At 41.4% G+C, this 16,913-nt stretch overlaps 2 protein-coding genes across 3 annotated transcripts in view; both read left to right on the forward strand.

Annotated features, from left to right (window-relative positions):
* LOC125708550 (rootletin-like) overlaps nucleotides 1-4,349 on the forward strand; it is a 112,704-nt gene extending 108,355 nt beyond the window's left edge. Inside the window, exon 24 of one of the 2 annotated variants that reach the window (XM_048976160.1) lies at nucleotides 2,232-4,349. In XM_048976160.1, the coding sequence (XP_048832117.1) occupies nucleotides 2,232-2,396 (165 nt within the window). In that variant the 3' untranslated portion in view covers nucleotides 2,397-4,349. Of the gene's footprint in view, nucleotides 1-446; nucleotides 1,125-2,231 lie in introns of those variants that run through there. The other variant, XM_048976161.1, reaches the window with a different exon arrangement.
* Nucleotides 1-16,913, forward strand: part of zc2hc1a (zinc finger, C2HC-type containing 1A) — a 170,167-nt gene that overhangs the window by 70,320 nt on the left and 82,934 nt on the right. The window lies entirely within an intron of this gene.

Genomic DNA, 16,913 nt, shown 5'->3' on the forward strand with positions numbered 1-16,913 from the left:
CAGTTGGGGCATTTAGGCTTTTATGGGGGTTTAAATACAGTAACATAATTGTGAAAGTGGTGTTTAAATCAAGCGACACAGATGAACAGGAATGTGGTGATTCATTTTGGACAAAAAGGCTTTCTGACTTTTGTGTATGACAGTTTTACAGCCATTGTATAATTATCAGTTGAATCACCATAAATTTAAAAATGAATGAATGTCAATAACAGTTTGTTTGGGTTGTTCAGTTACCTGTTGTTTTGTCTATACGTTTTATTCCTTGAAATGGAGTTTTGTTTAAAATAAATAAACATCATTCTTCACACTTTTAAACGTTCCCAGGAATGAGGAAATCACAAAGCCAACGATGCGGTTAATCACACAGTGGGACACATTTTTATTTATTCTTTTTTACCATGAGCAGATTTTCATTTTTTTGCCATTTTATTTTTATAAATTTAAAGAGGGAAGCTCTGCTGTCCACACCTGGAACTGACGGCGGGCCCCTGTTCTCACCGATGTCACCGGCCCCGGTGTAAAATGCCACCATACGACCTGTAAAGTCGTGGCCTGTCATCAGGTGATTCTGCGCCCAGCAGTTGTCGGGGGATGCAGCCACACGACGGGGGCCCATCCTGAAACCCCACGTGGCTGGAACGTGCCCCAGTGCCTCCGCGGCCCTGCTGCGCGTGTCAGCGCCCGCCAGAGGTGGGGCTCCACCCACCCACACGTCTGCCATCTTTGGACCATAGCTTCCCGCGAGCTGATGAGCGCGAGTCATCCGGTAGATAATTGTTTCAGCTGACATGTTGGGATGACGGTTTGTCCAAGCTGGAGTACAGGTGATAAACAAAATACTTACAAACTTGCAGTGGTTTCTGTGCCTGAGCCGCGGAACGCCTCGCGGAAAGCTGTCCGGTCGGCCTCCGTCTGGTTTTGGCCGTTTGCGGTGCGAGCCCCCTCTGCCCTTATTGCTGCCGCAAGCGGGTGATAGTGGCAGACATGCAGCTCCAGACCAGCTGCTGTAAATAAATAGCCAGGGCTTTCCTTTAGTTACAAACACACAAAAAAAATGGTTCTGTGACCTTATTCAGTTGAATCCCCGCTGTTCTAATTCATGTTATTTTTCCTGTCAGTGTAGAACCCACAATGTAGTTGTACTTAAAGTGTAATTATAGTGCAAAAATAAAAGATAATTATGTTTTCCCTCTGTCCCTGGTAATTCTGTTTTTTTTTTTTTTTGGTCTAGTGTAATTCTGTCCATTTTTTCCAGCTCGAATAAGCCCATGTGCAGGTTTTAAACACATTAGGAAACAGTTTGTTTTGTTTCATGGTTTGGAAAAATGTATTTAACCCTCTGTCTCTAATGCTTTGGGTAGGTTTTCTTCATGTGAAAATTGTACTGCTGTATTTTTTTCCACGCACTTGTATTAAACACGTAGAGGACATCAGTTCAGAAAAGCCTTTACATTTGCGAGGTACAATACCACAGCCAATGTTTCTCAAACATTGTTATATATATGTTACATTTATATTACAGGGAGGATCTGATCCTACAGGATCCCTGCATTTAGATCAGGTAAAAGTCTCATAGTAGCTGGACATTATAAATTGAATTGCAAAAAAATTGCAGTGAATTGTGTTAGATTTTACAAAAATCTGCTCTTTTGGTCATATCGGTAAATTTGAACTTGTCCCTTCTATTTCATGTTTGACTTTTTTGTATAGCCTTTATTTGACTTTGATTTGCTATTCTTTCATTCATGTCTACTCCTGCATGGATTGAAAAGTGCTTTTGTGTTTTTACACATTGAAAAAAAATTCGTATTTGCCATCCTTCTCTGCAACGAATGCAATATTATCATGACCCCAAAGTCACGAGTCAAGGAGGACACCCAGAAGTTTTTCTGCCTTCGATCATAGCGCTCAGCAACTCTAAGCTTCAAGGTGACCAATGAAAACATTTCTTTTGGAAAAGGAAACTTTTACAATATTCAAACATGTTTGAAACTAATGTTATTTTGTCCGGTCGGCTCCCTTAGAGTTTCATCATAGTATGAGGGATTCGTTTTCTTTTGTGAAGTCTGTACTGATTTTACGCAAAATATGATGGAAACAGCGAAACCTGATCATGAGGACGTCTGGCTTTCCTTGTAGGGTAAATAACTCAATTAAGTAGCTATGCAGCAGTCAGTTAAAGAGCATTTCCATGCCCTAGTCACTGGCTACTTCTGTTTCCTTTCTCCTAGCTTAGCGCTCTGAATCTGGAGAACGCGGATCAGAGGAGGCAGTTGGAGGACGAGCAGGCCCAACGTAAACAGCTTGAACGGAGGTTAAAGAGTGCTGGACACCTCACCCTCAGGGCTCTTCCACAAAGGTTTCCTCTCTGCCAGCTCACACCCCCCCCGCATTGAGCCTGGCCCCCCCGACCCGGCCGCCATCTCACATCGGCCCCCCACTCCCCGACGAGGGCCCTTCTTGACTGCTGAATGGGAACCGACAGGCAACTTAACGAGAGTGGATCCCGGGGAGGCACAGGATAAGTCCTACTGGATCCAACGGGTGGGGGAGCTCTCTGTACAGCTCCAGGAGAGCTCGGAGTTCTGGTCGGAGAAGATGAGCCAGCTCGCCGTAGAGATTGAGGCTGTGCGTGGTGCAGCTATGGAAGAAAACCAATCAAAAAATAATAATTAAAATGAACACGAGACTGAAAAACGTGGCATAAATCGCCGACGGTGCTAAATGACTTGTTGACATTGCATTTAAATAACCAAGATGTGTTTAAATGCAGCTTCTCTATAGCAAGAACAGACTGTCATTATAAGTGACAATCACTGACTCATTGATATATATATATATATATATTTTTACTGATGCTCTTGTTATAAATATTAGATTTTGGTATATGTATACCGTAGGCCTTTGTGCGTGTGCAGCATGCATGGATCAGTAATCTGTCACCGTACCCCTCCTGCGGTCACACCGGCGACATTTTTTCTGCCTTGTTGAAGGCAGGCGACACTTGTTTCTCCATGGCATCTGTACAGGCCCCGAGGGCACGGTGTTGCCAGGGAATCGGCTCCCGTAGCTGTCCGCAGATCCCGCCCGTTCGTAAATAGCAGGGAAAATGAATCACCTTCTCCCCTTGTCACACATTCTGATAAACCCTCATTTCTCTCGAGTTTATGCTTTGTCGCTACCATTTTCATTCCCCTGCCAAAAGTGATGATTCACCGCATTGTTTTTTTTCCCTGTTTCTAATTAATACCCTTGACAGAAATTATTGCCCATTTTATTATTCTGGATCTGTGATTGCTGTAGGCTTTTTTTTCCAAAATTATGCCTGTTTTTTCCTTGTGAGAGTTTTGTTGGTGACATCTGTATGTTGATGACAGATTTATGAATAGAAGCAATATACAGCAATATATCTAGGATTATAACAGATTGGTTTGTCCAAATGTATAGTATAGCTGCTAACTAGACTGCAAATATTGTCAAATGGTTTTTATTCTAACTATGTAGTATTTTGTCGAAAATCAGATTGGATTCCAAGGTGTTGTGTTAACACATCTTGTCTGTCTGCAAGTGCATTTTAAAGGCACATATAAGTGGAATTATTAATAACTTTAATAACTCCTGTGGCTGTATGAAACGACAAGGACAATGATGATGAGTCCCGCTTCAGCAATATGATTTTCGCCTGCCAGTGTAGCTGCGAGCCTGTGGATTAATAAATAAATCAGCAAACCAACAGAGTTAATGACCTAGGAACCAGGCAGCAAGCGCAAAAAAACAAACATGTACTATAATCCTGCTTCAACCACCAAAAAAGAGTTATTGCTCAGACCACATCTCCAATGGACTTTCTGGCAATGTAGAGCCCTAATGGAATCGTCTTTGAACGGACTTCTCATATGTATAGTCTGTAGTATGTGTGTAGTCTATATACCGACACATACATCAAAACAAAATACGAGGTACAATTAAATAGCACAACCTTAATGCTACTTCTGTGAAATGCTTCTGCCCTTTGCAAAGGGGGCTATTTTTCCCGTGCTAATGACAGACTGTTAGGAAATCTGGAAGCTTTAACGTGGTACCCTCTGTTATCCCCAGGATGCAGGACAACATTAAGAAAGTGACATTTTTTTCCCGAGGGATTATACATTTTAATGAGGAGAGGCAGGGCTCATTAGCGGGATTCATCATTTACACCCTTGCTGCAAAACTCTTTAAAAAAAATAATAAAAAAATCATACAGATACATAATGCAGGCAATTAAATGTCACTGCTTTTTAGGGTTAGCACTTAAGCCAGGAAATCGGAAACAATCACAAAAATGATCATTTGTTGTCCTTGAGAGCATGGTGAGGTTTTCTGAGGATAAGCATGCTTTTGATGTGTGCTAAACTCATTTTAGCTTGGCTAGCAGATTAATGTGAAGCCAACTCCCCCCCCTCCCTCCCCCATCCTCCCTTTTGCCAAAGACTAGCTGTAATTCTCAACAAGGATTGCATTTTTTCATACAAAGAGACCAAAACTGGGATCTTTCTCATTCTTAACTTCCTGAAGTAATTTCACTTAATGAACGTGTGGTTTTGCGCGTGTGGTCCTCTGGAAAATGTTAGTACGCTTTTGAAAAAAATCGCAGCTTCGGTGCTGTGGATTCATCCAGAATTTGCATCTTCATGCGAACCGTACACATTTTTAGTCAAGCAGGGGATTTTGACAATTACACAAAAGAGTAAGTGGATAATTACTTCTGCATTAAAACAAGGCTCTCAGGACTCTCGATTGCCCAGAATTCACTGTGTATGTCAATTCCTTAACCTTACAGTGCTGTCGTTAAAGACAGGACTAAAAGATGACTTATAAGACACAGCAAAGCCTGGGTTCTGTTCTGTTGCAGGAAGGTAATTGGTATTTTTATCCAATGATATAAACCCCGGAGGTCCTTCTCCTCCTCTAAGTGCACATACCTGTGACAGCCCATCAGTGTTATAGGTCTGGAGCAAGTTATTATTATTTATAAATACATGCATGGTGTATATGTTTGCATTTGTGCAGCATTTTAATCTGATTTTTAATTGATGTTTTGGTCATTTTATTTAAAGCATGCTGTTTGATTATTTTTTTTTATTTATTTATAATTGTTTTCTATCGATATTTTGTTTTGATTTTTACTGTGGGTTGAGAGTCGTACATTTTATCCATGAGGTGCTGTCAAGTTTTATGGTTTATAGACTGAAGGCTGTAAGGTTCGTTTCAGATATTTCTCATTATTTCAATATGTAATAATGCCCACATGATACACTGTCAGAATATGAGGCCCGATGTAAACGAGCCCCATCAGCTTACAGTAATGTAAACTTTCTGCATCCGCGACCAGGCTGGAATGGCTTCGGCAGCGTACTCCCCAAATTGGCCTTTAGAACCGAAACAGAAAGTACACAATGTGAGCGACATCTGCACCCGATTAGGCCGCTAATGAGGACAGGGGGATGCCAGCTCAAATCGGGCCTGATTAGCCAGAACGATCCGTGGGCGTTTCGGCACGACCTCCGAACCGGGTCACTGGTCAGGCTCCCGAGAAACCCGATCGCTCCCGAGGCGCGGGGCGGCAGCGGAGGAGACCCAATCACACGCTCCATCCAAGACGGCGACTCTGCGCTGCTCGTAGTGGGCACGATGAACTCATTGAGCTTTTTGAGGAAAGGGGGATGCTTCCTTCTTTATGAAGTCTAATAGAATAAGCTGGGTTTCCACATTCACACACCTCCCAGCATTGTTTAAAACGCAGCTCTACAGTGACTCCGCCCCAGAGAAACACAGAAACGTTCAGACCGTAACATTTTAACTCCTCATGCTGTCTCCCCCTTTCCTTGGGTACAAGCAGCCCCACCCCCCCCCCCCCCCCCCTTTTGTGGATAAAGGGTTAACCCTGGCGGATGGGTGACCTTTCTCCTTACGTGCTCATTTTTTTTTTTTTATCAATCCCCTCCAAAGGGACTCATACGCTGGGCTCTATGAACGGGGAGAAAAAGGAGAGCATTGTCCTTATCACCCCCTTCCAGAAAGTGCCAGAGTAATGGGACTTTGTGAGGAGAAATGAAGCCCAGTGTGATGGTTGCTGATTAAAAATTGACTCTGCCACATCAAAGAAGAGTTGAAGGTGAAAATGATGATCACTTCCCGCTCTCAGGGACCCCGTCGCCATTTCTTTTATTCAACCTTGAAAGGTTCTTTCTGAATAAGAAAATATCCCTGGAGTCCATTCAGGGGGGGGACACAGTATGGGGGGAGAAAATGTAGATCAGTATGCCTATTCTCCACGTTTAAAAAATAATAATAATATTCAATTTTGCTAATGACATCTCAGAAAAGCCCGTTAGTCATCAATGCCGAAGAGCTAATCCTCGCTTAAGAACTCACAGGCCGGCCTAATTGCAGTTACTTATAGCGGGTTCTTCACAGGACCTGTCGGGAAATGGAAACAAGCCTGCTTTTGACTTAAAAACGCACCCGTGCTGTAAACTGTAGGTTTGGCGCCGTTTGATGCGTTTTAAAAGTGTGTTTTTCTCGACACAACCTACAGGGTGGCAGGTCAATGGCACGGTAAACCACTGAGGGATAGAATGTTTCATCAAACTGTCAGCGGTACCCAGACGCTGATTAAATAAACAAACTTCTGTTATGGAAGTCTAGCGGTCTAACAGCCTTTTAACGTGCAAGTCACCAGTGTGAATATCGAATTGTGCGATAAACCGTTGCGACTTCCCTTAATTAGGAAGTTGGACTTCTTGATTTTAATCTTCCAGGTTCAGGTCCCAGGACAGACGATGCCATCGTAACTCTCTTCTACCATTTTTAATCATTATTATAAAAAAAATAGCTATGTGAGCAGCCAAAGCCATAGGAATGCAATATGCTTGATAACAGTGCCCCATAAGTTGCATATACTGTATGTAATGTCTCACAGATTTGTTTTAAAAGGGAAGTGTATCCCAGCTCGTATGCCAGTTTTACTGTAGGGAATTTACGTTGAAATACAAGCAGATTGCATCGAGTAATATGGGTCAAGATGGTGATCCTGGATGTCCTGGAAGGCTTTCAGCTTTATCTCCGTGACCTGCTGCCCTCTGGTATCAATAAGGTATCTGCCCGAATCATCTGTGGGTCAGTGTTCTTGTACCTGTGTGCACCGCCAGGCACCGAGTGTGATTCAGCCAGTGATACAACCAAGACAACGGCCGAGACGGTGCGCAATTCATATATAAACCCTTTAGTTGCAGTAGATCGTGTCCTACCTTAAAATGTGTTTGTTAATAAAGCACAACACTGTAATGATAGAGCTGTAATGTGTTGGGTTGATTGTGGTGTGAAGCCACACGCTGAGTTAATAAGACAAAGGGAAGTGTCAGTGTGGTTTTATATACCCAATAAATGAAAATGGCTGCTGGGACTAGACTAGGACAAGTATTTCCTATTTAATTGTCTTTACCGCATGCTTTTGTCCTTTACATGTTTAAAAAAAACTGGCATTCAGCCCAGAAGGACGAGAAGAGCTATTATTTATTTATAGCGTGATCCAATTTTTCAACGATAAGGATAAATACATGGAAAATGTCTTTCTGTGAAGTTGGCTAGAGTTTGCCATTCCACGTCTTCTTTATTGGTTTAATTATGCCCTGTCACGTGAATCTGTCAGTGATTTTCCTTTTTAATGCTCAGATTTCCACGATTTGGGGATATTCTGGTGACCAAGCAGGTTCCTGCTTCAGTAACTGTCTCCTTTCGCCTTTGATTATTTTTTTGATGGAAGAAGTGGGATTGATTGTCGTTTATGGCCCAGCATCTGTTCCTACGGAAACAGTCACCTGCAGTAGAATGGAGGAGGAGTGATGTGGATCCCAACTGTCACATCTATAAAATCAAAATTAAAAGCACTATGTGACATTAGTTGTCATATTTGGTTTATTAGTGTGTATTCCAGGGTATTGCACATGTTTCCACTGCGAGCAGTACAACAGTATGCGTCAAATGTTGAAAATCTGCCAGGTCTTTGCGAAAGATACTCTACAAGCCTCTAATCCCAGTTTATTCACATCTTAGCTATCATTTAGCAAATTTTTTGTTGTTGATGTTTCCACACTAACAATGCAAGTTTACAGTACCGAGAATAAAAAAAAGGAAAATATAAAAATGTCAAAAACAAAGTATCTAATGTGTTTACAAACCCACTTGTAGGCCTCAGTATCCCTGTATATTAAGTGACAAGGCAGGAAATTCAGCATGGCACTCGGCAGAATTAAAATCAAATAAGATTCTTTTAAAGTTTACACCGATACAGAATATACTTGCCACAAGATGAAAATTTCACACCTATTATTGCAGTACAGTTATTCCTGTCTATGTTATCTTCCTGGGTATGCTCAAATGGATTTAGGAGGGAGTATGAAAAAAATTATTCCTCTAGGGACACAAGCCCCAGTACTGTGAATTCATCACTATTAGTGTCCCTGTCATGGTTTTGTGAATTGCAAGTAGTTAAGTGCTAATAGGCAGATTATGAAAAGAAACTAACCATGTCCACAAATCCTCTAATTTAGACTCTACCTTATTCTGTCTCTTTTTTTTCTCCCTAGATTTCCAATTGTTATTATTATTTTCTTAAATGACAGTGTCGATCAGCCACATGTCTGTGGCCTTCCAAATTTGTGGCGTTGAGTAACTTGCATTATTTATGACTTTTCTTTTCAAAAATGCAATAAAATATGCTTGCATTAGCATAGATAAACTTGCATTAGCATTTTGGCCGATAATTTCAGTCTGAACTGAAATATTGCACACAGCCTGGTATGGTGCAGCCAAGGTAATTAAACCCTGGTGAATCAGTGATTTTTATTTTGTCCTTTGTTGGAATGTCTTATTAAACAATCACAAAGATGATCACGCTTGATCCCGAAACCTCCCCATGTGTTAACCCCAAGCTCCCGCTCTCTTATTGCAGGGAGGTGTCAGCGCACAGCGTTTGAACTTTGGAGGACTTCGCTGGTCTCTGGCTTCATTACAGACACGCCTGTCACACTGTACCCCGCGCAGCGCGGATAAATCGCAGGTACCTGCTGGGGATGTCCTCTGCATCTGTGCAGGCCTTGCAGCTGTAGTTGCGACAGTACCCAGAATCAGATGAAACCAGGGCCTTTTTGGGAGGTCAGTTGAAATTCAGTTGCATGGACAGGAGTGCACTACGTTGGAAATGAAATGATGTTTTATTTGCTATTTTCAAGTACATTGGAGTCCTACTTTTCACATGCCCCATCTTGCTCTGTTCTGAGATATAAATACGGTTGAGAACAAAGTTTGGAGTCTGACCACAGGGTCAGGCCATTTATTTGGTGCCCCTGGAGCGTTTAGGGCCTTATTAAAGTGTCTAGTGGACATGTGACTATACTACCAGGAATGGGATTCAAGCTAACAACCTTCCAGTCACAGAAGCCTAACTCGCTGAGCCGCATAGCGCCCCCTAGCTCGCCTTAGCGCAAAGCCCTGGTCTCAACCCTGATTGTAAAACAGTTTCTTTCCTTCAAATATCATTGCTACAGTTTTTGAAATATCCATCCATCCATTTTCTCTATTTGCTTGTCCTACGCCTGGCTGCGGAGCTTATTCCGGAAGCTATGGGCAGAAGGCACGGAATAAGCCAGGACCGGGCAGCAGTCCATACCCGGGCTTCAAATTTACCTGAAGCTATAAAAGCGCTGAAGGTCTGTTTAACCCTCACGAATGCTGGAAAGCATCTGAGAACATCTGATTTTCACGAACCGGCTCCCATGTCGCCTGACGTTTTGTTCAGCGGGAGAATCAGCTGCACCTCGGGTAACAGCGATGCGTTTTATATAAAACCAAAGGTGAAACAGAACTCGCGGGCATATGCGGGATCCCGGATGCAGCCATCTGAAAAATGAGCAGACGCGTGACGCCGGCCAGCCTCTCCATAAGCAGTATCTCATGTCAAAGTCAGATTTTTTTCTTGTTGCGCACATGCACAGTGAAATACAGTAATAGTAATTATTTATTAAAAAAAAAAAAAAGACAATATGTTTACCAAAGTGCTGCTTCTGAATATTCCCTTCTATGATACTGCTTACTGAAATAGTAATTATCTACCAATACAAAAAAAGTGTTTTTTTTTCATGAACATGCAGTGTGTGGTCTGATTGTAAAGACTAATACAACATGATGTAAAACAGTTGAACAATTATGTAATAATAGTAATATAGAAAACAGGCAAAGCAGGCAAGAGAAACATTACAAAATGATTCAAATACGGACCCTGAGTGATGTAATGCACTGTACATTTGACAAACACAGTGGAAGGGCATTCCAGAGTATCAGTGCAACAACACTAAATGTCATGCCACTGACAGAAAACAATCTAAACTTTGGAAGCGGGAGGAGTTTTGAATCCAAGGATCTTAGTGTACGGACTGGGGGTGCAGGGATGCACAAGGTCAAATAGACAGCAAGGGGCAAATCCGTGGCAAGCCTTAAAAGTATTACTTTGATTTCGAAAGTAAATTTGTGTCCTGAGTACAGTGCAAGGATCATATATATAAATGTATAAAATAAGAAAGTGATAAATAGCTTGGGGTGGGGGGGGGGAGGTTTTGTCACAGTGCAGAGTCAGCCAGTGTATGGTGCTGGGGATTGAGGGCCTTGCTCAAGGGCCCATGGACATCTGACTGTTCTGCTGAAGCCAGGTGAACCGGTGATATTCCAATCACAGGCCCAATCACTTATCCCACTGAGTCACTCCCTGTCCCAAACCTATAATGAACTTGTATGTATAGATATTTACACCAGCATACCATTCTAATGCTACGCTAACAGGTGCAAGACAGCACAAAGCAGAAAAGCATACATGACGAAGGAGATGTTACGAAAGCGTCACCGCACACCCATGTGACCATTACAGATCTTTATCTAAACTCAGACTTAGCTGAGACGGATACCAGGCCACATATAGAAATTCAGGCGCCTGTAAGCAGAGCTGCATGTCAACAAGCCGTTTAAAATGACTAACACTGTCTTCCCCTTATAAAGCTAAGAGAGCAGAGATTTTACTCCGTCTACTGCAATTTACAAGGAACGTTGGACCAAAAACAAAACGAATCATCACAAAATTTCCATGCTGTTCCAAAGTAGTAATTGTCTTGTTATGATAATGCAGAGTACCAATGGCATATGGAGTGGTATCGCTTTGCTGTGATCTACCCAAGAGAATAGGTGCACACAGAGGCAGTGAAAATCCCCGTAAATGATATAGGGTTAGTGGACCCTGGAAAGACCTCTGAGATTTCTGGACCACATATCAAAAGGGGGGGGCATTAAATCCTGGCACAGCTGAAGAGTTTGGTTTGGCAGGGGCCCAGGACGTAATGATTGGGGATGTGTAGGTTATGAATAAGGTGCACTTGCACCGCTGGGATGTAGTTGTGAGGTGGGGGAGGGGTGTTCGGTCACGGCTCCTACTGGCTTACAGTTCGATCACCGCCCTTCGGCATCATGTGCTGTGGAATTAGGACTCCGACATGTCACCTGGCAGGGGTCAGTCTGTGGATTAGAGACCCCCCCCACACCACACGTGAATGGCAAAGACTGCCTTCGAACCGCCAAAGTAACGGGCCAGCTGAAGTTCGCTCGCCCCGGGCTACTGTCACACACCCCCCCAGTTCCTCCACGCTCGGTTTGACGATCCATCCACTGCTGGTGAAATGCTCCGGTGTCCCGCAATTCTTTTTAATTGGCTTAGTGCTGAATTTTTATTTTCCATCGGGATTATCCCATCTTTTCTTTTAATATTGACGGAGTATTTTTATGGTTCCAGGTCTCCTGTCTTATACCCATCTCTACTTTTGAGATTGGGATTTGAACTGAATAGAGAATGCTTGCAGATGTCAGAGTGGAAGTGAAGGAGGGAGTTAGCGGTGTGTGTGCGGGCGCATGTTTGTGTGTACGCATGTGCGTATGTAGTGGTATAAGGCTGGGACGCAGGTATAGGAGAGGGGGAAAACGGTATGTATACCAAAAGTGCTGCCGCGGAGTATTCCCTTCAATAAACTTGCTTCATTAAATAGTAATTATAATAATATCAATACGTACATGTAAAACTGAATTTTTTATGAACACGCGGTGCGTACCCTAGATGTAAAGACTAATTCCTGTATACTGCATTTGCTTAATATGCAGTTGGAACCCACTCAGTGGTCGTGTAGCAACAGAATAATTTATTAAAACAAATGCTACGTTTTACAAAATATTCAAATTAAATATGACCACTACTAAAAGATGTAATACTGGGGTATAAAATATGCATGAAATTATGTAAATGGGGTGGAAAAAGACTGCCGGCTAACTTGTCTACTGGTTTTTCTGAACGACGGCCAAAACTCAAATAAAAGTGGCATTCAGTTGAATGTTTGCACATCTGGATACTTTTTCCCTCTATAGAAGGAAAATATTCCCTATCTCATATGAATAAGGACGGCCGCGCTTCTGCGATACCCGCATTACAGTGGAAATTGTTGTCCGACGTTAATTCCTGTTATATCATATTCCTTTTAATAACGTATCAAAGGAACATATTCGATTTCTAATGTTCTGGCAAAGGTGTTCCGTCTGGGACAATCACTCCAGCTAAAACCTGCTCTCAGGATGTATTTTATTAACAGCACTGTTATTTAGTGACGTTTGTCTATCCGTGACATATAAAAAGCAAGCAGTTTATTCATCTATTTATTTGAAGGGAACAAGTAAATAAGGATAACAACGTAGATGATTTTTTTTACATCTTTTTTTGTAACTGTGCTGGGGACTCTTGAGTCCAGCGTTAAGATGCAACAGATAAAGTAAAAGTATTTCCCCTTGATTACCGTGTATATACAAAAAAAAAAGCCATATATTAAAATTACAATAGGAGGAGAAAACAAATGAAGACGCTGGGATGATGTGGTGGGATTTGCGGCAGAAATAGCTGCATTTGACGCTTTTATTGGTAGTTAATAAAAAGGATTTGCATGTTGGGATGTTTAATCTCGGTATAACAATGCCTTGTTCTTGTCAAAACCCAAATGTGTATTTCTCTCCGCTGTCACCACAGTCAGACAATCTCCTTGTCTCCTTTGCTCGCTTTTGCGCGTTCGCTCCCGATTCTCTTCCTCTTCCTCTCATCTGCTGCCCCCTGTTGGATAAACAGAGCTGGGATTTCCTTCTGTCTGTCACTGCCGGCTTAAGATATATTTAGTGGCTGCGTAACTACGTTTCAGGAGGTGTCTTTTCAGGGGATGGGCAGGGAAACTCGTGCTTTTCTGTAATTTGATATTGCTGTAATGAGTTAAATTAGACATAAGTGAAATTATTACTGACAACAGGAATTCATGTAAAAACGTAATTATAATTGTAATTTACTCCAAGATATTTATATAATTAATGTAACAATCAAATTGTTAGGAGTTTAACGGTGGTAAAGACGTATACATAAGATTATCCTTGCATGTAGGAGTGTGGAGCTGGCTGTCAGGAATTCACAGAGGGGGTTGGCTAAGGATATCACCACTTTATAGAATATTATTTGCCTTGGGGATTCAGCAGTGACATAAAACCTCACACTTCTTTACCATGATTTATTTTTTATACTGTCCCTTAAGTATGCAATACGAAAACAAAAATTCAAATTTGAAATGAGTAACGCAAATAGAAAATCGGTGACGTTTACCCAAAGCTGGCAAGAAACCAAGTCAAGAAGATGCGTTTAAAACGGAAAATTATCCGAAAATTTTTCAGCATCCCTTACTGTCAGTCAAGTGTTCTCGTATTCTTTACATATCTAAAACTTCCTATGTGTATATTTAAATAAAAATATTAAGTTTATTTTTGCAGATAAGTACAGTTAGAGCGTTTTTATATCGTGCAATTGCTGTGGATAGCTCTGCTGTGTTGTGCGACCTTTTCGAGGGTTTAACGTATTAACTGGTCTTTCTAAACAATAAGAAACTGACAGAAAATAGAAATATAAAGGCACTGTGGCATAATGACCGAAATGATTTCAGGAGTGAATGTGCTGGTAGGACCAACGTACAGATTTTGCCTGCAAATCTTTTCTAAATCTGACCCCAATTTAGCTAATATTGTCCTTTAGGTTTTTTTACGTTTCTGTTTGAATCTCATGTTTGAAGTTCAGAGACATTATACGTTTGGCGATCATGCACTGGTCAGTGATGTGATTTCTATCCCTGTTCCTTTCTAATTGAGTCTTTGTGTCTGCATCAGATATTAATTTAGCCTTATCACAATACAAGAGCATTTAACTGTGAAAATATTAACACGAATCATGTCTTGATCATGTACATAAAAATAACTTTTTCGAGAGTTTTCCTGAATTCCCCCAGAATAAAGTTTTCGGTTAAATTATTGAGCTTGTCTTCTTAAAATATTCTTACGATAGTCATAAATCCTCCTCTTTTTCGCAGGGAACCTGCTTTATAAAATTTTATTTGATGTATTTTTGAAACAGTCAAACACTGGAGAAATAAACCTGGCGTTAATTAAGGTATTAATATTGTAGTATATATGCTTCGTTGTAATTCTCAGTAGAACTTATTAGAATGGGAGTTAGCAATAGTGCCTGTAGCAGTGGCAATGTTTCCCGCCTTCTGATATGAGAATATTTACATATTCTGTGAATAGCCAATGAGAGATCGGCATTATAAATGATGACGTAATGGGATGAGAGTGCGAGAGATATGTATAGGATAAACCAATGAATGGGACCGAGGAATGTCCTACGAAAAGAATTGAGGTCAACATCAGAGAAAGACTCCTCTACTGAAGCAAGCACAGATCAAAAATGCTGGCAACAAGATTCTAATGAGTATAATGAGCAATGCCTACTCAAGAACCGGGTAATGTTATTGGAAATTAATGGATTTTACTTCACAAAATAACATGTTTCAAATTGATAACTTTAGAGACTTTGGAATGCCAGTGACTAGCCTTTGAAAGTAAGCAGAAATTAGGAATTTGCTGCAATGTTACCCTTTTATAATGTTTAATTACAGCCAATGCATGCAACTGCCAATCAAAGAAATGCTTGTCTGTTTTACATTTTGCCCATTTGCTTGCAACACAGTGAGCTCGAGTTGTGCTTCTGTTCAGCAGTTCCTCTCAGAGATCTGAAAATCCTTCAGTTCTATCGATTCCCAAGTTTATGTCCCCGTCTCCCTGGCCGCTGATAATTACAGAACTTCCCGCTTTTCCCTCCGTGGAATCACCTTTTTGATGCACATATTTTCAGTCGTCATTCCACCTACTCCTACAGCAACATGGCCTGCCATTTACTGAAGATGTGACTCACGTGGAGGCAATTATACATAAGGTAGACGAGATTCCGGCAGTGATAAACACAGTCTGCTCAATACGTCGCCTACGACCCGTCGTACACAGGATAATCATTTATATTAGCTTTAAATATAGTTCCGTAAAACAGCTGTGTGAGTGTGAGAGATGCATCCAAATTGCAGGCCCAAGAATGATGTTTACGCTTACCTGCTAAACAACTGGGGCTCCTGCTTTAAAAGCGAATAGGATTTCTATCAATAAAGACTCATTTACTTTATGAATTCTCCCTATATTTTGGCCGACATCATGACATGACCGTTTAAAGTCTCGACACTTCAGTATAATATTCACTCAAGAAACAGAGTACTACTTACTGGGTTTCTGTGCAGTTGTCTAGTATTGATCCATGTGACAGATCTATACCGAGGAGCTTTGGAAAAGACTCAAGCAGTGTTTATAAGCTACCGGGTCTAGAGCAGGCTAGGTCAGCAGTTTTACCATGCTTTCCCAGCATCTTGTCTTTGTCTGGACTGTGCTGGCACCGCGCTGATTGTGAAACGTTATTTAGTACGGCTATATTTGGTGAGAGACCCGCAGCATCAGGAGGACCAGCTTAATCTTTTGCTTTTGACCCTTCCGTTTAACTAGGATTTATCTTCTTCCAGCTATTTAAACAACCACCAAGCCATACAGTGAGGTAGAAAGTCAAATGAGTTCAATTACTGAAGTAATTAGCCCAATCAAATGCCTAAGTGGTAAGGCATAGCTAAAGTTAATGGCCTTAGGTAAGATCCATCCATCCCATCATCCATCCATCTCATAGCCACTTTTCCAGGTCAAGGTTGGGGGGGTTTTAGGTAATATTGTAAATCAAATGAATCGATAAGAGTTTTTCACCTTTGACAAGCCAAAGCTATGTGTCTCAAACGGAATCCGCATCTGGGGATTCCTGGATGCTGGCGACCTTTTAGGCGGCGTGTGTGGTAGAGTGAAGATGCACAATAAGCGTTTGTTTTCTTATGTGTCATTATGTCGGGTCATTTTCCAAATTTCCTTCCATACAATTAAAAAAAAACAATGAAATGTATAAATGTAAAACCTGGAAAATGATTTACTTGGTAAACATATTTATTATTAAGCATCACATTATGTACTCCTAGTGTGTTTTATTAATTTTGACTCTCTTACAGACTTCCCTTGTTCAATCCTGGGCTCGCCAGCACAATCCTGTCGTTCCTCACAGCCTGGAGTTTAAGAGCAATCACTGATGTTCTATTACTTCATTATGCTATCCTCTAATGAGTCCGGGTCATGTGTACCCGCACCCTATAACATAGCTCTGGTGAACTCCACATACCATCAGGGGTGAAAGCAGGAGTGGACAAGCTAACCTGCCATTTATAAGACACCTATGTACTGGAAATTCATGGAAAGTTAAGTTCCCCTCCAAATTTCTCCCCAAGAATGACATCACCATTTGCAATGATGCTCAGAAAGTAGATGAAAAGTTTTAAATGAATGGTTTTTCAGTT

This window comes from Brienomyrus brachyistius, chromosome 15, assembly GCF_023856365.1.
Source record: "Brienomyrus brachyistius isolate T26 chromosome 15, BBRACH_0.4, whole genome shotgun sequence".
In the NCBI taxonomy this organism is placed as follows: domain Eukaryota; kingdom Metazoa; phylum Chordata; class Actinopteri; order Osteoglossiformes; family Mormyridae; genus Brienomyrus; species Brienomyrus brachyistius.